This window comes from Cervus canadensis, chromosome 18 (assembly GCF_019320065.1).
Source record: "Cervus canadensis isolate Bull #8, Minnesota chromosome 18, ASM1932006v1, whole genome shotgun sequence".
NCBI classification, from domain to species: domain Eukaryota; kingdom Metazoa; phylum Chordata; class Mammalia; order Artiodactyla; family Cervidae; genus Cervus; species Cervus canadensis.
In genome coordinates, this window is record NC_057403.1 from 16310607 (window position 1) to 16333782 (window position 23176).

General features: G+C 46.4%; 1 protein-coding gene across 4 annotated transcripts in view; it reads left to right on the forward strand.

Annotated features, from left to right (window-relative positions):
• Positions 1-498: 498 nt before the first annotated feature.
• CD177 (CD177 molecule) overlaps positions 499-23176 on the forward strand; it is a 33419-nt gene continuing 10741 nt past the window's right edge. For 2 of the 4 annotated variants that reach the window (XM_043437717.1, XM_043437720.1), the window contains exons 1-2: positions 499-551; positions 23084-23173. In XM_043437717.1, coding sequence (XP_043293652.1) covers positions 23098-23173 — 76 coding nt within the window. In that variant the 5' untranslated portion in view covers positions 499-551; positions 23084-23097. Of the gene's footprint in view, positions 552-5597; positions 5607-9327; positions 9474-23083; positions 23174-23176 lie in introns of those variants that run through there. The other 2 variants (XM_043437719.1, XM_043437718.1) reach the window with 2 other exon arrangements.

Sequence of the window (23176 nt, forward strand, 5' to 3'; positions counted from 1 at the left end):
GCTCTCATGTAGAGTGAGGTGTAATTGTGAGTGTGCTGTTAGGGAACAGGTGTCTAAGTGAAGGGCAAGACAGGAAACAAAAGGCTGAGTGTGGAATCCTGGAAATGGAAGGGGCAAAAATCCCTCTAGAAGGTGGATTTCACTAAGGAGACCTCAGAAATCTTAGGGTGTCCTCTGCAAAGATGGAATCATTAACATTTATTTGGGTGGGAGAGGAGATTAAATTATGTGGTACGATGCTGTCTTCTTCTGATGCTTAACTTCTCTGTCTCATTTTTGTTGTGTTTTTTTTAATTAAATTTTTATAATTAAATTTTGGCTGTGCTGGGTTTTTGTTGGTTTGTGCTGGCTGAGCACAGACTTTCTCTACTCTTCATTTCGGCACAGGCGCTTCTCATTTCGGTGACTTCTCTTGTTGCAGAGCATGGTCTCTAGAGCACAGTCTCAGTAGTTGTGGCAAATGGGCTTCATTGCTCCAGGGCATGTGGAATCTTCCCAGACCAGAGATCAAACCCGTGACCCCTGCAGATTCTTTACCACTGGACCACCAGGTAAGTCCTGTCTTAGTTTTTTTTTTTTTAATCTGGCAAAACATGAGTGATAACACTCATGGTATTTGCCTGGCACTTGGTGAGTGTGAGCTCTTATAATTATGGTAACAGGTGAAAGTGTCACCCTAGTCATCCGAGGGAAGGGATCTTGTAGCCGAGGGTCTGGGCAGGCCAGCTGGAGACGAACATGATGGGCAAGTCTTACCTTGCAGGACTAGAAAGACTAGGTAGCAGTAACTCAAGAGTGACATTCTGGAAAATGTCTTAATCTGAAGGCAGGGATATTCAGAAGGCACGGGGCTTGTGTCACAGTTATTGTCTCTGGGGCTCTGGGAATGTGTCCTAGAGTTAAATGGTTTTGCTGAATGCCAAGCCTAGCAACAGTCTTCAGAGGGGATGTCTTACACTCATTGTTGTGGCCCAGGCACTACTTTTGTCTGTGTACTATCCTTAATTATAATATGAAAGAGAAAGACTGAAAAAAGATGAAATAAGAAAAGGCATGTAAAAATTATCAGGGCAGAATTAGGACTGACAGGTATAAGTTATGAAGACGTCTATATAAGCTTCATGTAAACAGAAAAGGACTTTATTAAAAAAAAAACTGGAGTGGGCTGCCATCCTCTCCTCCAGGGGATCTTCCTCATCCAGAGATTGAACCGGCATCTCTTATTTCTCCTGCTGTGGCAGGCGGGTTCTTGACCACTAGTGCCACCTGGGAAGCCCCTTATAAAAAGAGGATCTCTCCATGTAAATGCAGTGAGCTATCTTGAGTGATATCCGACTCCATCTGAAGAAAGATGGAAGCAGAATCCCAGATGGGTTGGCGGATGCAGGGGGCACCAGGGAGTGTGAGCGTCTCTGGAGCCTGGATCAGGAGAGGGAGCGGATTCACTCCTTGGATCTCCAGAAAGAACACCATCTGCCAGACACCTTGATGTGAGCCCAGTGACACCATGTTGGACTTGTAACCTCCAGAACTGTACGAACAGGGGGAAAGTATATCGTCGTTAGGAATTCCCTGGTAGTCCAGTGGTCAGGGCTCTGTGCTCCCACTGCAGGGGGCACGGGTTCAATCCCTGGTTTGGGAATTAAGATACTGCATGTCACATGGACAAAAAAAAGGTATATCATCCTTGCATTCCGGGAGGTTACAGTTTGCCACCTCAGAAAAGGAAATTGTAAGAAACATGCCAAGTTGCTAGATTAAGTCTAGACTGTGGGTAGAAAGGGCTTCTCTGATGGCTCAGACGGTAAATAATCTGCCTGCAATGCAAGAGATGTGGGTTTGATCTCTGGATTGGGAAGATCCCCTGGAGGAGGAAATGGCAACCCACTCCAGTGTTCCTGCCTGGGAAATCTCATGGACAGAGGAGCCTGGGGGGGGGGGGCGGGCCTACAGTCCAAGGGGTTGCAAAGAGTCAGACATGGCTGAGTGGCTAACACTTTCACTTTCTATGGGTAGAAAATGGAATTCTTGGTGATAGTTTTCTGTTTCATACTTCATCTTAGTTTTCTAAAACAAAAAATTAAATATCATTATGGTGTGTAGTTACAAACAGAGGTATGTTCAACGAACTGTGGGCACCCGGCACTACTTGTCTGCGCGTGGACCTCTGAGAGAGCTCGCCGAGGGCCAGGCCCGGAGAAGGAAGGACTTCATGGTGGAGGAGCGGCTTGTGCCAGGGCAGGAAGCGGGGATGGGAGCCTTTGTCTGGGGCTGAGCATGAGACTCTGTTCTTCAGTCTAAACGTTCAATCAGGGACTTCCCTGGTGGTCCAGTGGTTCAGACTCTGCACTTCCACTTCAGTGGGTACAGGTTCAAACCCTGGTCCAGGAACTAAGATCCCGCATGACAGGCAGTGCAGAAAAAAAAAAAAGTTCAGTCACTTGAAGGATCAAACCCAAAGGAATGGGTCTCTAGGCATCAAGGAAGATGGTCAGAGACGTTTTACGGAGTGAGACAAGGCATTCCGGCAACTCGAAATCAAATCAAGTGGTCTTGGTGGCTGGGAGGATGTGCTCATGAAATGTTTGTTTAAGGCTCAGGCCTTTCTGCTTTCCCCTCCTGTTTCTTGCAGTACTGAGAGGGGCAGGGCCCTGGTCCCCAAATGCTGCTGCTGCTGCTGCTAAGTTACTTCAGTCGTGTCCGACTCTGTGTGACCCCATAGACGGCAGCCCACCAGGCTCTGCCGTCCCTGGGATTCTCCAGGCAAGAACATTGGATTGGGGTGCCATTTCCTTCTCCAATGCAGGAAAGTGAACAGTGAAAGTGAAGTCGCTTAGTCATGTCCCCAGATAGGGCCCTTGTATTTTGCAGGGGGAGTATTTTTAGGGGTGGAGTGTTTTTTGTTTTTTTCTCTCACCAGCAGTTAGGGAACTGAGAGTGACTTCTTTTTCTACTAAGAAAACATTTCTAAAACAGAGCCATTGAATCTCATCCTGTGTCCTCCACCCTCCAGGGAGCCACTCCTTTTCCTGGTCTTCCTAGATCCTGGGGAACTCAGAGGCCTGTGTGAGAAATGAAAAACAAAACAAAAACCCAACAAAAAACAGAAACCAGGGGTGAATAAGAACTATTGCAATCACCTTTATTTTCTTAAAGCATGTGGGTCTCTCTTGCTTCCTCTCCACCCTGATATTGTACTGCTAAGTCCCAATCTCTGGCTATAAAACTGGTTTCCTTGATCCTGCTGTAGTTTGATTCCATCCGTTAAGACAAGGGGCTTATTTTTTCCTCTATAGTCAATGAAGGAGTCTTTTGGGCCTAGAAAAGAGAACAGTCTCAAAGGCCCCTTGCTGAATCATCTAACTTCGGAGAAAACAAAACAGAACTTTAGTTCCACCCTGATGCTACAGGCCGTTTGCATCTATCTGGGACTTATCAACCCCTGTCCAGAAACCTTCCACCCCCTACACCTGCCCAGAAGACTTATAGCTCCCTGTCTGGAAACTTTGCACCCCCTACACCTGCCCAGAAGACTTATCACCCCCTGCCCAACTACAAATGTCATCTCAACAAAAGAATACTCAAAATATCCCACCTGATTAACATGTCCCTTATCGCTTCCACAAACCTCCCTATAAGTATGAAGCCTCCCTCATCCCTCTCGGCGCTCAGCCTGGTCGTTAGGCCGACTGTCGCCCCTCCTTGCCTGAATAAAGGTAACCTACTTCTGTTGAGGTCGTCTTTCCTTTTCTGCCTCGCCAGAACTATACCCTACAGTCAAAAGCCCTCGTGTTTGTCCTCAGGAGTTTCCACCCTCAACTGGTGCCATGGTTTGAGGTTCCCTGTTCTGTTTCTTCCAGATCATCTTAGAATCTGCAAGCTTGTGGGGTAGGGGGGTCCTGTGTTGCGTCCAGGGAAAGGTTATGGAAATCCCAGATGGTTGCATTTGGGAGCATTTTCTAGGTCTGTTGGCAGAAGCAGCAGAAGTGTGGGCCAAGTAACCTGGGCCCTGGGGCTGGTGACTAAACCCTGACCTTGAATTAATAGATCAACTTTTCTAGGCTTTACCTTTGCCTGGAGCTTCCCAGGAGATGCAGGAGACATGGGTTCCATCCCTTGGTCGGGAAGATCCCCTGGAGAAGGAAATGGCAACCCACTCCAGTATTTGTGCCTGGGATAATCCCAAAGACAGAGGAGCCTGGCGGGCTACAATCCATGCGGTCATAAAGAGTCAGACATGACTTAGCAACTAAGCAACAACAATAAAGTTCAGTATTAATGAGCTCTTAGTTTTCGCTTCTCTGAGAAGCTTTAAAAAAAAAATCTCTCCTTCAATTCAAAATGATAATCTTGCTGAGCAGAGTATCCTAACTGGTAGGTTTTCCTGTTTCAGCAGTCTAAATGTATCTTTCCACTCCTTTCTGGTCTGTACGGTTTCTGCAGAAAAATCAGCTGACAGCTTTATGATGGTTTTCTTGTATGCAACTCTTGGTTTTTCTCTTTGTCTATTCAACTCTTGCCATTTTCATGATGGTATATCTTGGTGTGGGTCTGTTTGCATTCATTTCGTTTGGGACCCTCTGTGCTTTTTGTCCCTGGATAGCTGTTTCCTCTTTCAGGCTTGGGAAGTTGGCAACCGTAATTTCACCAAGTGGCTTTTGGATAGCTTTCTCTCTTTTCGCCACCTGGGACATCTATAATGCTAATGTCCGTCTGCTTGATGCTATCCTAGAGATACTTTAAACTGCTCTCATTAAATTTTTTTTCTTTTTGCTATTCTGACTGGGCAATTTCCATTATTCTATCTTTTGTATCACTTATGCATTCTTCTGTATCACCTGGTCTACTGGTAATTCCATAGAGGGTATTTTTTCATTTCAGGTATTGTATACTTCAGTTTTGTTTTTTTTTTAAACGTATTTTCTAATTCATTGTTAAAATTCTCACTGTGTTCATCTAGTCTTTGCTTTTTTTTGATTTTTGTTTTTAACTGGAGGAGAATTGCTTTACAGTGTCATGCTGGTTTCTGCCATACAACGTGAATCAGCTCTAAGTATACACATACCCCTTCCTTCTTGACTCTCCCTCTCATTACCTCCCCCCTCCATCTTGTTCCTCTAGGAAGTCACAGAGCACTTTCATAGAACTAGAACAAAAAATTTTACAATTTGTGTGGAAACACAAAAGATCCCAAATAGCCATCTATCCTTTTCTGTAATTGTTACCATGCCTATTACCAATGCTTTGAACTCTTTTTTAAAAAAGTCTTTATTTTCCCACGTGGCACTTGTGGTAAAGAACCCACCTGCCAATGCAGGAGACATAAGAGCCTTGGGTTGGATCCCTGGGTGGGGAAGATCCCCTGGAGGAGGCCATGGCTACCCACTCTAGTATTCTTGTCTGGAGTATCCCATGAACAGAGGAGCCTGGTGGGCAACAGTCCATGTGGTCGCAAAGAGTCAGACACACTGAGGTGACTTATTGCTACTGTTTTATGCTTTGGTTTTTTGGCCCTGAGGCATGTGAGATCTTAGCTCCCCAACCAGGGGTGGAAACATCACTCCCTGCTTTGGAAGGTGAAGTCTTAACCCCTGGACCACCAGGAAGTCCCTTGAACTCTGTATTTGGTCAATTATTTATTCTGTTTCATGAGTTGCATATCCAGGGATCTTCTCTTGTTCTTTCAAATGAGATATAAATTCTTCTATCTTCTCATTTTGCTTAACTGTCTCTGTCTGTCTGAAATTAAGTGAAACCGTTACCTGTTTAGTCCTCTTGCAGGACCGTCCCTATTTGTTTCACGTGTGTGCCCAGTGGGAGAGCTGAGTCTGATGTGAGCATCAGTCCCGTCTTTTCCCTGGCTGTGCTGACAGCCATCAACTTGGTAGGAGGCGGAGGGGCTAGAACCAGAGCCAGGCCTGAGCTGGGGCTTCTCTGCACAGTGGCCAGCATCACCGTATTCGGGCCGGGGGTGAGTCTCAAGCTGCTGGAGCAGAAACCCCGAGGGCCGGTTTGTAAGCGGCTCCGTTCCCTCTAAGTGTGTGTGTCCCTGCCCTTCCCAGCCCTGACACCCTCGCCCTAGGAGGGTGCCAGGGCTGGAGCAGGAGGAGCTGGGCTGGGCGCTGGATGGGGCAGGGTCACGTGCCCAGGTACTCCTAGGAAACCAGCCAGAGTCCTGGGCAGTTTCAATCTGCCGCCTCCTTCCTGTTCTGGGAGTCAGCAAGCGTGTGCACGTTCTTCAGTGACATTATCGGTTTCAAAGAGCCCCACTGTTAGTCCCACTGATGTTGAATCTTGTCTTCCTAGTTTTGGACCCCACGTCAGCAGCACCCAGAATGTGATTCGAACAGTTTGCTCCCCAGGGACGATCTCTCAGGCCATGTAGCCCCCATAACCCCCATTCTTCTCTGTGTCCCTTCCCAGGGGTGCAGGTCCTGACCTGATTGCTTCTCTTCTCTGCCTACCAGAGTCTGTGTGCATCTTTCTGCCAGCCTCACTATGTAGATGTATTTTTTTCAAACTTTACATTTTTTATTTTATACCGGGGTATAGCTGATTAACAATACCACAGTAGTTTCAGGTGGACAGTGAAGGGACTCAGCCATACATATACATGTATCCATTCTCCCCCAAAACCCCCACCTTCCACCCAGGCTGGCGCATAACCCTGAGCAGAGTGATGTGTGCGCTACGACAGGTTCTGGTTGGTTATCCATTTTGAACACAGCAATGTGTACATGACCTTCCCAAACTTCCTATCTCTTACTCCCACAAGGCAACCATAAGTTCATTTTCTAGGTCTGTGAGTCTCTTTTCTGTTTTGTAAGTTTGTTGGTATCATTTGTAGATGTATGTTTTGATGGGTCGTATGGAGAGATGAACTCCTTGTCCTTCTACTCTGCCATCTTAATCTCCCTTCAAGCTTGTGTACAAGTTCTTATGTGGACAAAGGTTCTCATTTCTCTTGCATATAAATGTGGGGGTAAAAGTGCTGGCTCTTATGGAGGCCTTGGGATCCGTAAGGAGAGATATGGGGGCTTCCCTAGCGGCTCAGCGGTAAAGAATCCGCCTGCCAATGCAGAAGTCATGGGTTCGACCCCTGATGCGTCAGAATAACTAAGCCTATACTCCACAACTGCTGAGCCTGTGCTCTGGAACCCAAGAGCCTCAACTACTGAGCCCATGTGTTGCAACTACTAAAGCCCTTGCACCCTAGAGCCCATGCTCCACAACAAGAGAAGCCACCGTAATGAAAAGCATGTGAACTGCAATTAAAGAGTAGCCCCCGCTTGCTTGCCACAACTAGAGCAAAGTCCACGCAGCAGTGACAACCCAGCATAGCCAAGAATAATTAAATAATTTTTTTTATAAAAAAAGAAGAGACCTTGCCTTAGAGAATAAGCTCACGAACACTTGAAGCACTTTGAATGACTCTTGCTGTTTAACTTGTTAATTTAGTGAGAGTCACATTTTTAGTTGGTTCTTTGAAGAATTGATGTTAATCAAATTTCTCTGTCTAATATAAGTGGGTGCGTGTTAGTCAGTTGTGTCTGACTCTTTGTGACCCCCTAGACTGCAGACTGCCAGGCTCTTCTGTCCATGGAATTTTCCAGGAAAGAATCCTGGAGTAGGTAGCCACTGCCTTCTCCAGGGGATCTTCCTTACCCAGGGATTGAACCTGGGTCTCCTGAATTGCAGGCAGATTCTTTACTATCTGAGCTACCAGGGAAGTCCCCGTCTAATGTAAACTAGCCAACAAAGTTTAGCACTCCACTGTAGGGTGATAAAGCCCTTGTTGGGTTTATATGGAAGTGAAAAATTTCAACGGGGGGAGAGGGCCTGCTAGCTGATTTTAGCCATAATTAACTTTCTGCTTCCGTCTTTGCATCATGATGGGAATTTATTGTTCCTTTTGTATTAATCTTTTTTTTTTTTTGGCTCTTCTTTTTTCTTCTTCACACATCTAAGCCATATAGGCATATACTCCGCACACACACACACACACATATATATATATATATATGCACATATATAACCACATATACTCCGATTTTATTCCTGCTTTTCTCCTCTTCTTCAAACTCCTGGTTGCATCAAAATGTTCCTCAGTCTTATGTCAGTTAAGACAATAAAATTATGAGACTCAAATGAGTTATCAGTTTCCTTACAAGTATGTCATATCCAGATAAATATGGGCACCACTGCTGTGCATTTATTCTAAAAGTTCTGTCATTACTGAAGATATTTTGGCCGCTTATCATGTAGTGCATGCTGTGCAAAGTCACCTCCACCTCAGTTGTGTCCTACTCTTTGCGACCCCATGGACTGTAGCCCACTAGGCTGCTCTGTCCATGGGATTCTCCAGGCAAGAGTACTGGAGTGGGTTGCCATGCCCTCTTCCGGGGGAACTTCCCGACCCAGGGACTGAACTCATGTCTCTTATTAAATCTCCTGCGTTGGCAGATGGGTTCTTTACCACTAGTGCCACCGGGGTAGCCCATGTAAAAGTTACTCTCAAAACCTGTCTGAGCCCTATGAGAAAACTAGTTTCTCTTCCTTGTAACCACACTGAATGTTTCAGGAGTATTGCCACTCTGCTTGTATTTGTCTTCCTGTTTCCTGTTCACTTTTTAATGTGTTGCTCTAGTCCCCAAGCAAGACGAGTTCTGGGTTCAGTGGGGCTCAAAGTACAGGGCAAGGCTAATGGTCATGGAGAGCCCATCAGGGAAAGGAAGTTGGCCTGGTTCACAAGACCTTGACCTTTAAACAAAGCATGCTTACGCAGCTCTTTTTAGTCTGTCCTTTCCTGTGTCCCATTTCTGCTCTGTGATTCCTCACCCACCATTATAACAGAAAAGAGCCATCAAATCCTCGGGCTGGGTCATAACCTTGAATTGCCTAACTCTCAGGGGTAGCAGGGAGAACCACAGAGAGAGGCCCTTCTGAGGCTCCCTTTCCTTCTGCCCCTGGGTGGTTAGTTAATGTTCTACCAGCACTTCCCACTTGTCTGGGGCCAGGACTATACTCCAGCCCCACATCACTGCTCAGGGCAGAGGGCACTTTGTCCAGACAGCTTTGATTCCAGAGGGACCTGCATCTGAGCTTCACACTTCACCTTCGAGTCTGTGTCCTCTGTGGTCTTGTATCTTCTCAGGCCTCAGGCTCTGGCTCTTCACATTCTCTTCTTCTGTTCCTCACTGTTCTTGGGGGGTGAAAATGAGGATGTCTGCTAATGGTGGAAAAATAAATTAGTTTGCACAGCAAATAACAACCTAAAGCTGGACTTCCTGCCCATTGTGACTCCCTCTCCTCCCCAGAAGTTTCTGAGCACCCCAAACACCGGTGAGATGTGAGCTGATTGTACAAATCTGTCTCCAAGGTCTCCTCGGCAGTGGGGCTATGTTTGGAGGTTTTATGTCCTGGCTACTATCTTACTTGCGTTTCTCTTTTCCAGAGGAGTCTACTTCTTACTAGTAAGTATGAGGCCGATGGTCTACAGATTCATCCTCCTTTCACCCTTTATTAGTTGCGGAATAAGTGTTGCTGTGTCTGTTTGCATAAAACAGCGGTGGGGAGAGAGCAGGGAGGCAGAGGCTCGCGTGCCAGGGAGGGGAGCAGAGAGCACTTGAGTGGATGGACGGCTCTGCCGCAGAGTGAAGGGTGAGCGGCAAACAAGGAAGGGAGCCACAGGAAGCCGAAGAGTTGTAGGCAGTGAGAGTCTATCCCTAGGGGAACAGAGAGGGGGCTAGACAGAGCCTTTGGGTGGTCCCAGCCCCGCTGCCTGCAAGAAGAGTTGCCTGATCCCTGCCTATTATGGGCACATTCTGGGCTTAGGCTAGGTTCTGGGCTGCAGAGATCAATAGGCATGGCCCCTACTTTACAAGTGTACACTCTAACTAACCAAAAGAAGATAGTAACGAATAGAAATCAGATGCGGTTTTCAAGAAGTGTGGTATCGTGGGCTGAGATTACTTCTTCCATCACTAACAGCTAACGTTTATTCTTCCCCCATTTTCTTCCATGTGCTCTGCATATGGATTAATTCCCTGATTGCCGACAACAGACCTGGTAGGTAGGTATTGTTACAAGTCCCCTTTCATGGTGAAGAATCAGAGGCACAGAGAATACACACAGCTTGCCTGAGGTCTCACAGTAGGGACTCCAGCACGGCTGGTCTGGCTCTAGGACAGGTGCTCGGAAGTAATACAGCTTCTAGTAAGTCATCTGAAGACCACAGAGCTCTGCGACTTCACATTCACATGCCTTTGGGTCCACCTGCCCACCCCTTTGCCTGGAAGACTCTTTCTTACAGACTCTGGTCAAGGGAGACTCCTTTGACATCTTGTCTGACTCCGGTGTATCCCGGGGCGGTCAGTGTCCTCAGAGCTTGACTAGCACTTTGGGATATCTGACGCTTTGTGTTATAAGCTTCTGGAGAGGAAGTTCCTTTTTATTTTGGAAAATTTCAAAAATAGTTGCAAAACTGAAAGCAATAATATAATGAATCTACCTGTTACTTATCATGTAACTACAGCAGTGATCGTCCTGTGGCCAGTGTTGCAGCATCTATACTTCCTCTCCAACCTAGATTGTTTTTTTGTTTTATTTTTGGCTGTGATGGGTCTTTGTTGCTGCGTGCACATTTTCTCTAGTTGTGGTGGGCAGGGGCTACTCTTCACTGGGGTGCATGGGCTTCTCACTGCAGTGGCTTCTCTTGTCACAGAGCACAGGCTTTGGCACACAGCCTTCAGTAGCAGCAGCACACGGGCTCAGTAGTTGAGGCTCACTGGCGCAAGAGCACAGGCTCAGTAGTTGTGGGGCATGGGCTTAGTTGCCCCTCGGCATGGGGGATCTTCCTGGACCGGGGGTCCCCATGACCCCTGCCTTGGCAGACAGATTCTTAAACACCAAACCACCAGGGAAGTCCCAACCTGGATTGTTTAGAAAAAGTCCCAGATATCACGTCACTGCCTCTGTAAATATTTCATTTGTGTTACTAAAATAGAAGGGGTCTTTAAAAAACATAATCCCAGTATCACTGTCCCACTAAAAAGTTATACTTTGTTAAGTATCATAAAGTATTCAGTGTTTGAATTTTAGCAATTTTCTCACCATTTTTCCCTTCCCGTCTCATTCTTCTTTATTCTTTCATTTCCTCTATATCTCCCCTCCCTTTTTTACAGTCAAATTTTTTGAATAAAGATACAAATAAGGGCTTTATTTTGTAATCATCACATTGTTCTCAGCAAGTGACTTAGTGTTTGTCATATAGTAAATCCTCAGTAAATGATGCTGAATGAATGAACCATCAGAAGTCTATAACAAATCCTGGTTGAATTAGTGTGATCTTACTGTCGCTTTTGGTTGGTTGGTCAGGATGGCTTTTGGTTTCTGATGACTTTAACTAGGAGTTAACTTTGGGGCTAGCTACTATCAGTGCCTGTGAACGTTACTAAAGGTCTGAGGGCAATGTATGCACCTGTGACTCAGATTCACAGGTGAGCAGGGAAGGGGCCCTTGCTTTCTCATCTCTATTATTTGTCTTCGGAGTCTTCTAATAACTTGAGTTTGGACCGACCAGGTTTGGCTTTTTTGCTTCTGTAGAACAGAGACCCTGAAGGAGCTCCCTGAGAACAAGAACAGCTTCCGTATGGTGCTGTTGTCGGCAGCATTCTAGGATGGAACCTCAAGACTTACTCCTAATCCCTGGACTGAGAATATGTGATGAGTAATCCTGTGGGTGATTGTTATGTTACGTGGCCAAAGGGATTTTGCAGATATACTGTAAGTAGGGTCAGTCATCAGTTGACTTTGAGTTTAACAAAAAGAGATGTGATCTAAGTGGGCTTAATGTAATCACAGGAGCACTTTAAAAGCAGACTTTTTTTTAGCTGGCCTCAGAAAAGAAGTCAGTGAGATAAGCAGTACCAGAGGGATTGGATTTAAGGGATGTTCTCTGAGTTATTTCTCTGAGTCCCTGAGATAGAGGGAGCCTCATGCCTAGGACCTGAGAAGGTCTTCTAGGAGCTGAGAGTGTTTGTACCATGAAAATGCAGAGTTGCCTTATGGCCTCAGAACAGGCTGTTCCTAAACCGATGTGACTTCTAGCTGAAGGAGGTGGCAGGTGGTGGGAGGGCAGGGGCCCATGAGTAAGACTTAAGGATTTCTCTTCCCTCAGTCTGTGGTCCAGACCCCAGTGCATTAGACCGAGGTGGTGGTGGGGCGGGGTGGGGGTGTTGAGGGGAGGCCTCAGTGCACTTCTGAAGATTTCTGCCAGTTCACAAGGCCTGAGTTTTGCCCAGGTGGGTCTCACAGGTGTGTGTCTAGGCAGCAGGCTCCAGAGGCAGGACGGGCTGAGGCCCCCAGCACCCAGAGCACCAGAGGCAGGGAAAGTCTCACCATAGGAGATGTCCGCATCCTTAACAGAGGCAGGAGGGGGAAGGAGGTAGGATGAGGAAAGGGCTCCTGGAAGCTCGGCCATCTCACTGCTGCCTGGCTTGTGTGGCCTCAGAGGGGCCATGTCTCCGGGGGCTCTTCCATGACTAGGAAGGGTGTGAGGACCTGTACCAAATTGAGAATGGGGACTGAGATCACCTCTCATATTTCAGAAGGTAGGGGTTCCCTGGTCAGTCAGGGCACGTGGTGGAACAAACCAGTTCTCACTCAGTTCCAATCGGGCCTTTCGGCGCTCAGATATTTTTGAAGGCTTTGGAAATGCAAGAAGGACTGATGGTTATTGTTGTGTGTTATAACTTCCCACCTTTTCAGGGTTGCAGCTTTCTCTGGGTACCAAGTGTGACAGGTATGAATATGTGCCTCTCATGTGTCTTGGGGTGGGGATTTACTGATGGAAGGCCCTCTGAATTCACTGCCCCTTTGCACAGAGAACACGCTTCACACTGGCTCCCAGTTAGGGATGTGAATTCAATCCCAATCCTGAGAAATGATCTTCCTCCACGATAGGGCACGGATCTTCCCTGCCCTACCAGGGAATCCTGGGTTTCCAAACGAATCTCTACCTCTAGAATTTCTAGTGTTGCAGCCTCAGTTTGGGATAAGTCCTCACACCCTGCCTAGCCATGTAAAATTCCCTGGAGACATGGCCCTGGGAGAGACACTCACCATATTTCTATACATAAACAGTAAACAGTATGAAAAGGAAAATTTCAAAATTCCATGTACAACAGCGTCAGTGAGAATAAAATACTTAGGAATTAATTTAATCAGGTAAGTGACAGACTTGTACACAGAAAAACTAAAAGACAATTTTTAAAAAGGGGAACACATAGTAAAAGAAATTAAAGAAGACATAAATAAGTGGAAAGATATTCTGTGCTCATGTACTAGGAGACTTGATACTTCTAGATGACAATACTAATGAAAATGTAGTGGATGTATATGGGTAATGATTCCCTGCCCAGGAACTGAACCTGATTAGCCTGAATGAAAACCAGGAATCCTAGTAGACCACCAGGGGCTAGAGGCAAAGTTCCCTTGGCTTTACCCCCACTGAAAGCAAGAATGTGTCAAGGAGGCAAAAACTAAAAACAATAACAAGCTTTATTAGAGACACAGCATAATATGTGGCAGAACATACAGAGAAGCAGTTTGTTTATTTAAGATAGAAGCAAGGCAGAAATACACTCCCAGAGAGGAAGGCGGGTGTCCTGAATGAGAAGCACAGTTAAGACATGATTTAAATCAGTTATACAGGATGATCCTTCTGGGTCTATGTTTACCTTTGGCCAGTTATATAACTTCTTTTTCCACATCAGACCTGTCCTAGGATCCTCCCCAAGTCACATGGGTAACTTTTTGCTGAGATGGATCCCACTGCAGAGGCATGTCCACACGTATTATGGGGTGACGCTCCCCCCGCCTCCCTTTTTGACCCCCAAGGAGCCTTCCTGCACATGTACACACAGGGAAGTTTTCCTTGACCTCAGGAGTGGTCGTCTTATCTCTACTTCAGCAGAGCTCAGCTCCTGCCACTAGCTCTATCCTCAGAGTGTCTGGGTGAGAACAAAGCTTCGATTTTACTCCACCGGACAGACACCAGCAGTTCGGATCAGGGGCCCATCCATCTCCTACATCAACATTGGTAAAAGCAATTTTAGAGGAAGAAGAGGAGGAAAGAAAGCAAGGAGGAGTGAGTGAAAAGTGAAAAAATAGAAGCAAAAAATAAAAAAATGTGGGCTTCCCTGGTGGTCTAGTGTTTAACAATATGCCTGCCAATGCAGGGAACAGGAATTCGATCCCTGGTTTGGGAAGATCTCACATGCCTCTGGGCAACTAAGTCCATGGGCCACAACTACTGAGCCAGCACTCTAGAGCCCATGCTCTGTAACCAGACAAGCCACTGCGATAAGCCTGTGCACTGCAGTGAAGAGTAGCTCCCCTGCTCTCTGCAACAAGAGAAAGCCAAAAGCAATGACGACCCAGGGCAGTAAAAAAAAAAAGTGTCCAGGGACTTCCCCGGTGGTCCAGTGGTTAAGAATCCACCTTCCAATGCAGGAGACACACGTTTGATCCCTGGTCAGGGAACTAAGATCCCACATGTGGTGGAACAATGAAGCCCTCACGCCATAGCTAAGACCTGACACAGCCAAATAAAATAAACAAATAAGTAAATTAAAAAAAAAAAAAAGTGTCCAGAGAGTTGAAGATGCTTGACCCAGAAGGGAAGAAGCAGTGAACAGGATAGAAGATCAAGGAAGTGGGTTTTTTCAGCAGATTGCTTTAGAGGATGTGGGGGGTGGGGGACAAAGCAGATGCAGAGGGGGAAGTTGAAGGCTGGCAGGGCACAGACAGCAATCCCATGAAACCATGAAACCATGTCTCTGGATGTGAATGTCCACTTGGCGAATGATTGTTTTAAATTCGTTAAAGTTCGAGTTCGCAGTGTAGAGGGAACTGGGGTTTAGGGTCAGGGTTAGGACTTAGCCTGGTCAGGATCAGGAGCTGATTGAGAAGATGTTGATAGAATGTGGGCTTGACCTGGGATCAGAGTTAAGAATCAATCTGGTTCTGGGATCAGAGAGGTTGATGTCTAAAAGAGAGAGGTTGATCTTTTGATATCACAAACCTGAACCTCGTTCTGGCTCTAGTATTTTCCCTCCTTCTCCATTCTGTAGCAAATTTTCTTTTGGTTTTATTTTTCATTTCTCTCCCTCCCCTTCTTTCTCTCTTTTTCTTAATCCCTCTTCTTTCTCCTCCACCTTTGCAACTCAGACTAGAAGAATTTAAACAGCTTGAAAAGTTGATTCTTTGCTAACTGAAATTGACTTTAGTCCCAACAGGAATAATTTAGAAACTAAAGGAGCATTAGTTAGTTCAAGGCTCTATTAATAAATAAGTAAAATCTAAATTCTAATACTTGTTTTTTAACCCACTGTTGATTTTTTGTAATGAATCAGGAACTTCTGTTTGATTTTTTTTTTTTTTAAGACTAGAACAAAACAAGCTTTATTCAATGCCAAAGAATGGAGAAGCTGGAACCGGTTCACAAATTAACTTCTCTGAAATTGATTTTTAAAATCTTGTAACCTTATTTCACAAATATCCTTGGGCAAAAGCCTTAACTTTCTGTAAGAGGAAATCAGACTTGGCTAATCCTCAACAGGTTCTGAAAAAGTAAAACTGCAAGTTGATAAATGCAGATACATTTTAATATCAAACAGTAGGGATAGTAAGTTGTCAGTCATATAGGAAGTAGCCATAAATTAGAAAAAAGGACAAGCCATTTAAACCACAAAAGAGTTATACTAGAAATCGTCCCCTTGGAAATATTAAAATGTTCTTCTAAGTAACTCCTGGGTGATTGTATTCAGAAAATAAAAACCGTAAGAATGTTTAAGTTTCAAATCCAGTATATTACAACATGGAACATCTTACAAAGTCTAATAGGAGACTCACAGTGCAGAACTCCTTGTTTTGGAGAAAATTCATGCCGCCTTCTGAAGATTGCAATCAGACATTTATTTGGAAAGGGACTCTAGGCTTGCTGTTATTGTTGTTTAGTCACTAAGTCATATCTGATTCTTTTAAGACCCCATGACTATAGCCTGCCAGGCTCCTCTATCCATGGGATTTCCCAAGCAAGAATACTAGAGCTGGTTGCCATTTCCTTTTCCAGGGGATCTTCCTAACCCAGGGATCAAACCTGGGTCTCCTGCATTGCAGGTGGGTTCTTTATCATCTGAGCCACCAGGGAAGCCCAAACAGATAAATAGAAACATATGTAGATTTATTATGAAGAATTGGTTCATGCAATTATGGAAGCTAGGAAGTCCCAGGATCTACTGTCTGTAAGCTGGAGGCCCAGAAAATTTGACAGTAACAGTTGAAACTTCAAGCCTGATAACTAGGGGAGCAAGTGGTCTAAGTCCCAGTCTAAGGTAGAAGCCCTGAAACAAGAAGGCCCAATAAGGTTGAAGGTGGGAGGAGAAGGGGATGACAGAGGATGAGATGGTTGGATGGCATCACTGACATGATGGACATGAATTTGAGTAAACTTCGGGAGTTGGTGATGGACAGGGAGGCCTGGCGTGCTGCAGTCCATGGGGTCACAAAGAATCGGACACGACTGAGCGACTGAACTGAACTGAACTGGTGTCCCAGGGCAGGATGCAGTGATGTCTCAGCTCAAGCAGAGAATGAATTCTTCCTTCTGCTATATATTTGTTCTACTCAGGCCTTCAATGAACTAGAAGAAACCCACTTGCTTCTACAAGGGCCATCTTTATTCATCTTTAAAGACACTTGCTCCTTGGAAGAAAAGCTGTGACAAACCTAGACAGCAAAATTAAAAAGCAGAGACATCACTTTGCCAACAAATGTCTGTATAGTCAAAACTATGGTTTTTCTAGCAGTTACATAAGAATGTGAGAGTTGGACCATAAAGAAGATTGAGCGCTGAAGAACTGATACTTTTGAACTGTGGTGTTGGAGAAGACTCTTGAGAGTCCCTTGGACAGCAAGGAGATCCAACCAGTCAATCCTAAGGGAAATCAATCCTGAATATTCATTGGAAGGACTGATGCTGAAGCTGAAACTCCAGTACTTTGGCCACCTGATGAGAAGAGCTGACTAATTAGAAAAAACCCTGGTACTGGGAAAGATTGAAGGCAGGAGGAGAAGGGGATGGTGGAGGACGAGATGGTTGGATGGAATCACCGACTCAATGGGCATGAGTTTGAGCAAGCTCCAGGAGGTGGTGAAGAACAGGGAAGTCTAGTGTGCTGCAGTCCATGGGGTCACAAAAAGTTGGACATGACTTAGTAACTGAACAACAAAAATCTTTATTCAGTACACCAATTCAAATGCCATTGTCTCCTGGAAACACCCTTACAGAAACACCCTTACAGAAACACCCAAAAATCATGTTTTACCAGCTATCCGGGCACCCCTTACATGTGGCAAGTTGAACATTAATTACCACAGTGCCTTTTTATAAGGAAGGCAGAGCTAGTTGGCTCTCCTCCAGCTATGTGAGGATGCAATGAGAAATCTACCATCTGTAGTCTGGAAAAGGGCCCTCACCAGAACCCGATCACATGAGTACCCTGAGCTCTTCTGGCCCCCAAAACTGTGAGAAATAGGTCTATTCTTTTTTTAAAAAATTGATTTATTTAATTTTTGCTTCACTGTGTCTTCATTGCTGCAGATGGGCTTTTTCTAGTTGCTGCGAGCCAGGGCTACTCACTGTTACAGTGGGCAGGCTTCTCGCTGAAGTGACTTCTCCTGTGGAGCACAAGCTTCAGTAGTTGTGGCACATGGGCTTAGTTGCCTTTCAGCATGTGGGATCTTCCTGGACCAGGGATTGAACCCCTGTCCCCTGCATGGGCAGGTGGATTCTGAATCACAGGACCACCAGGGAAGTCCCCCCATGAAGTATTGCTTCCAACTAGAGGATGTATTTCAAGGCAAAGGAACTGAGGCAATTAACTCCCACCCATGGAGCTCACTGACCTTCCAGATGCCCCACTACACAGACACAGCTGGCTTATCAGAAGGGTCGAAGGGCCATGATGGCTTATGAAGGCACCAGCTAGAGAAGGTACCTTGCCACCCAACAGGAGATGCTCTAGGTCTCAAACTGGCCAGTCTATCGCGCCACCTCCCCTAGAGCCAGAATGCAGGGCTCCATGACACAGGGGAGGATAAGGGAGTGTGCCCCCCCATCAGTACACATGACAACCCACTTAAAGGATTCTGGCTCCTGGTCTCTGTGACCTTGGGCTTGGTGTGGGTGAGAAACCCAATCAGAGCTCTAATGACCCAGAAGCCAGGACTGCCCCCATGCTATCTTGTGTTCCTCGTGCTGCTGAAACAAGAGGCGGAGGAGACCACCAGAGGGAACGTGACCACCAGAGGGAGGCTGGTTTGCTGGGTCAAGGAGGACTACGTTTGGGAGCCAGGGGGTGCACTGGGGGTAATATTTACTTGTCTGTGGCCCTGTTCAGCATAAAGTATCCCAAAGCCAATAAAGACAAGACTATTGAACACTTACTTCCCTTAAGAATGAAACCTTGTGTCTCAACAATGTGGAGAGGCGGTGTTGGCAGGTGGTAAGAGAATGTAGAAGGGGTGGTAGAAGAAGGCGGTTCTCATCACCACCAGCTACACAGTCAGGGCCTTCGTAGCCCTTTTATAGGTTTTCCCCCATCTTCCTCTCACTGTGGTTCATGAAGAACTGATCATCTAAAGCTGTGGGTGTGTGACCCCTTGTCATTAGCACAAGATGATTCTATTATTAAGTAACAGATGGGAATTGTGTGTCTTCTGTATTGAGGACTCTGATTTTCATCTGGACAAAGGCAAGGCACTCTAGCCATTTACCCCAATTTAAATTTAGAAATTACCAGTTTTAGTAATAGCTGAACCTGTTCAAAATGTTAATAAAAGTTTTGTTGCATGGTAAAAAAAAAAAAAAATTGTGCTGTTTCCTTCTTCACATTCGTTCTCGCCCCTTCTCCCCCTGCCCTGTGCTGTAGGGACTGTTAGCGGGATCTCCCACTTTCCAGCTGGGTTCAGTCAATGCGGAGCCCCAGCAGGAGACCAGAGAGAGGACACTGAGTGAAGTTGGGGTATTAATTCCCCAGCTCCTTCCCTGTACTGTCGCTGTCGGCTGCGTGAATTTTTCAGCCTGAAGTTGGAGCTCCTGTCAAATAGCCATCTCCAGAGAGGGTTCTCTCTGAGTCTCTGCCTTGCAACCCCTCCGTGTTGCAGTAAAACAGCAACAGAAACAGTGGTATCCGAACCAGGAAACTGCTCTAACCCTTGAGTCTCCACAACAGTCTCATGCTCTTGCCAGTTGTCTCATTTAAAATCTCTTTTCAAGTTATGCAGGTGGAATGGGTCCCCTTTTGAGCTGGGGCCCTGACTGCTAGGGAGAATCTATATTGGTTGAAGTATACCTTCACCTCCCAGGTCATGGTCATGGGCACATACTTTTGGCTGCAGCACCCTGGGGCTTCCCAAGGTGGTCCTAGTGGTTAAAAAAAACAAAAACAAAGAAACCCGCCTGCCGATGCAGGAGACTAAGAAATGCAAGTTGGATCCCTGGGTTGGGACAATCCCCTGGAGAAGGGCATGGCAACCCACTCCAGTATTCTTGCCTGGAGAATCCGATGGACAGAAGAGCCTGATGGGCTACAGTCTATGGGGTCACATAGAATCGGACACGACTGAGCAGCTAACACTTTCAGATTTTCACTTTCACTTTTCACAAAAGGGCAGAAATGAGTTCCAGGCAGAGGACCTAGAATGTGCAAAGGCCAGGGGGTAGGGAAGTTGAGTCAAATAAAGTTCAACTGACTCACCTGGGTGATTAAATGAGCTAAGACACCTGATGTGCCCTGTACACAGTGAGTGTTACATAAAGGCCATCAGTTATACTCATTGCACACCAGTGTGGACACATCCAGGGTCTACCAACTTGGGCATATTAGTGGTAGAGTAATATTCTCTCCTCCTGACAACACAGGCAATCCATAACCTCAAGTCTTGATTACAGCTCTAGTGAGCTGTAATGGACAGGCAAGAAACCACACACATTTGAAGTATACAGTTCGATGAGTTTTCATGTGCACACACACTCTGTAAGGTCATCAACACAGTTCAGATAGTGAATGTATCAATTCCACCCAAGTTTCCACATGGGGACTTCCACATGAGGACGTCCTGGGTGGCTCCACGGTGAAGAATCTGCCTCGAAATACAGGGAACTCGGGATTCGATCCCTGGTCTGGGAAGATCCCACATCCCTCAGGGCAACTAAGTCAACTAAAGAAAAAGAGATGGGGAATCTGAAATTTTGAACAAGTTTACATGTTTACCTAAAATTTTTCCACCTGAGCCTTTGTAATCCCTACCTCCGTACTCAGCCCCACCCCGACAGTACCCAGGCACTCACTCACCTCCTCTCCCACCCCGACAGTACCCAGGCACTCACTCACCTCCTCTCAGTTACTATAAATTAGTTTGTACTTTCCAGAGTTGTATATAAATGAAATCTTAGAGTACGTTCTCTTTCTTTTCATCTGGTTTCTTTCATCCTGTGTAATAATTTTTTATTGAAATGAAATTCACCAAATGGAAACCATTTTCAAGTGAACAATTCCGTGGCATTCAGTTCAGCCACAAAGTTGTATGACCACCACCTAGATAGTCTTAACACGCTTTCATCGCTTCCCAATAAAACTCTACTTATTAAGAGGTTGCTCCCAATTCCCCCATCCCCTAACCCCTGGAAACCACCAGTTATGTCTCAGTGGAGTTACTTATTCTGACTATTTCATATCCGTGAATCATACAATATGTGACTTTTTGTGTCTGGCTTCTTCCAGAAATGGCTACCTACTCCAGTATTCTTGCCTGGAGAATCCCATGGACAGAAGAGCCTGATGGGCTTCCGTCTATGGGGCTGCAAAAGAGTCCAACACAACAGCGACTAACAGCAACAACCTTATGGGCCTCTTTGCCCCCCTTCCTTCTCCCTCCAGGGACATTGCTTCAGTATGCGCACAACTCCAGAGGGCGCCATTCACACAGCAACACAACCCATACACATGTAGTGATGGCTCCCTTGTACCTTTCCTTCCTTCCTCCCTCTCTCCCTTCTTTCAATAAATATTTATTGCGCATCTAGGCTCTGCCATGTTAGTGGTGGAGACGCAGTGGCAGACGACCGGAACATGCCTCTGTCCATGGAGCAGATTTGAAACCTGCAAGACAGAGGCTTCCCTAGTGGCTCAGTGGTAAATCTGCTCTGTCAATGCAGGAGATGTGGGTTCGATCCCTGATCCGGGAAGATTCCACATGCCTCGAAGCAAGGCTGTGTGCCGCAACTATTGAGTCTATGCTCTAGAGACTGGAAACTGCAATTATTGAGCCCATGGGCCCCAACTGCTGAACCTGTGCACCCTAGCACCCATGCTCCGCAACAAGAGAAGCCACCGCAATGAGAAGCCCACACACGGCAACTAGAGAATAGCCCCTGCTCTCCGCATCTAGAAAAAAGCCTGCACAGCTACAAAGACCCAGGGCAGCCAAAAATATAAATAAACAAAATTATTTTTCAGTTAGTCAGTTCAGTCGCTCTCTTTGTGACCCCATGAACCGCAGCTCGCCAGGCCTCCCTATCCATCACTTGCACACGCAGAGAAAAATAGGACATATAAGGATGTTGAAATAAACGTGTAATTGCAACTTTCATATTCATTTCTTTCTCCTCTACTGTTGTTCTCACTCTTTTCTCCATTTCCCCTCTCTTTCTCACACACTCACATCTGGCCTCTGCAGTCACGGATACACACCTCCTATTCTTCCCTGTCTCTTCCTACCCAGCATGCTAGAGCTGGTTTGTGCAGGTTTGCAAAAGCCAGTTGTTAAATATTTAGGAATTTTTCGAGCTGGTTGTTAAAATGATTGGTAGCTTAAAACCAGACAGGATAAGAGAATTTACACCATAGAAATAGGCTGATGTTATGATGCTGTTTTTCTGAAAAGCTGATCTTCTAGCACACCACTCTTCCATCTATTTCTGGCAAAGACATTTGCTTTGCCAAGGAATATCCTAATTCTTTGATAGATATTCAGTCTCCAGCACCGCCTGTCCCCTCCCACCCCCGCCTTTCCTCACCTCCCTCCTGGGTGGTGGGAACGCGGAGGTTCTAGGACCTGTGTTGTGCTGAGAGTGGAAAAAAGAGAAGAGGAAGCGTGAAGGAAGTTCGTGAAAAAGAGAATAAAAAGTGCAGCGGTGTAGGAAGGTGGCGCTAGTGGTAAAGAACCTGTCTGCCAGTGCGGGAGACATAAGAGACACAGGTTTGATCCCTGGGTTGGGAAGATTCCCCCGGAGGAGGGCATGGCAACCCACTTCAGTATTCTTGCCTGGAGAATCCCATGGACAGAGGAGCCTGGCAGGGTACAGCCCATGGGGGTCACAAAGGGTCAGACATGACTGAGCGACTCACACGCACACAGGAAGGAAAGAGAAGCAGGAATCCATGGGGGGCAAGGGTTCAGGTAGGGACAGCCAAAGGACCAGGCAAGACTCACCGCGCAGTGTCCTCACAGGCAGTTGGGTCATTTCCCCATCTCGGGCCAGAAGGTGGCCAAGCTGCTAGGAGATGAGGAAAGCGCCTTCTCAAACTACCCTGAAACAGGGTGGGGGTGGGGACCCACAGAGCTGGGCTCTGCAGGAAAGAGGGCTGGGGGCCTGGACCAGTGAGGTCTGGGGGTTAGAAGCCTCAGTCTCTAACTGTTGAGAGGGGCTGTGGGCCCAGACTCTTGGGTCAGAGGGGGAGCAGAGGCCTGAATCCTGGGTCTGAGGGAGGAGGGGCTGGGGGCCTGGACTCCTGGGTCTAGGGAAGGAAGGAGGACACAGGTTCTTCCCCCTGCCGGCTCCCCCCACCCTCGTCCTCCCCCCAGATCCTCACCCTACTCACCTCACCCCACCCCAACACCTTTAAGCTATGGAGACTCAGAGGGAGGCCCAGGCCTCGTTTAGCAAGACCCTTTCCTCCCCACCCTTTCCTGGACTACCTTGGGTGTGACAAGATATAAAAGTGCTGTTTCCTAGGAGAAAGAGTGGGAATGAGCTTTCCCGCCACCCAGACCATGAGCCCTGCCCTGATGCTGGCCCTGCTAGTCATCACCCTCGCCCTGCCCCGTA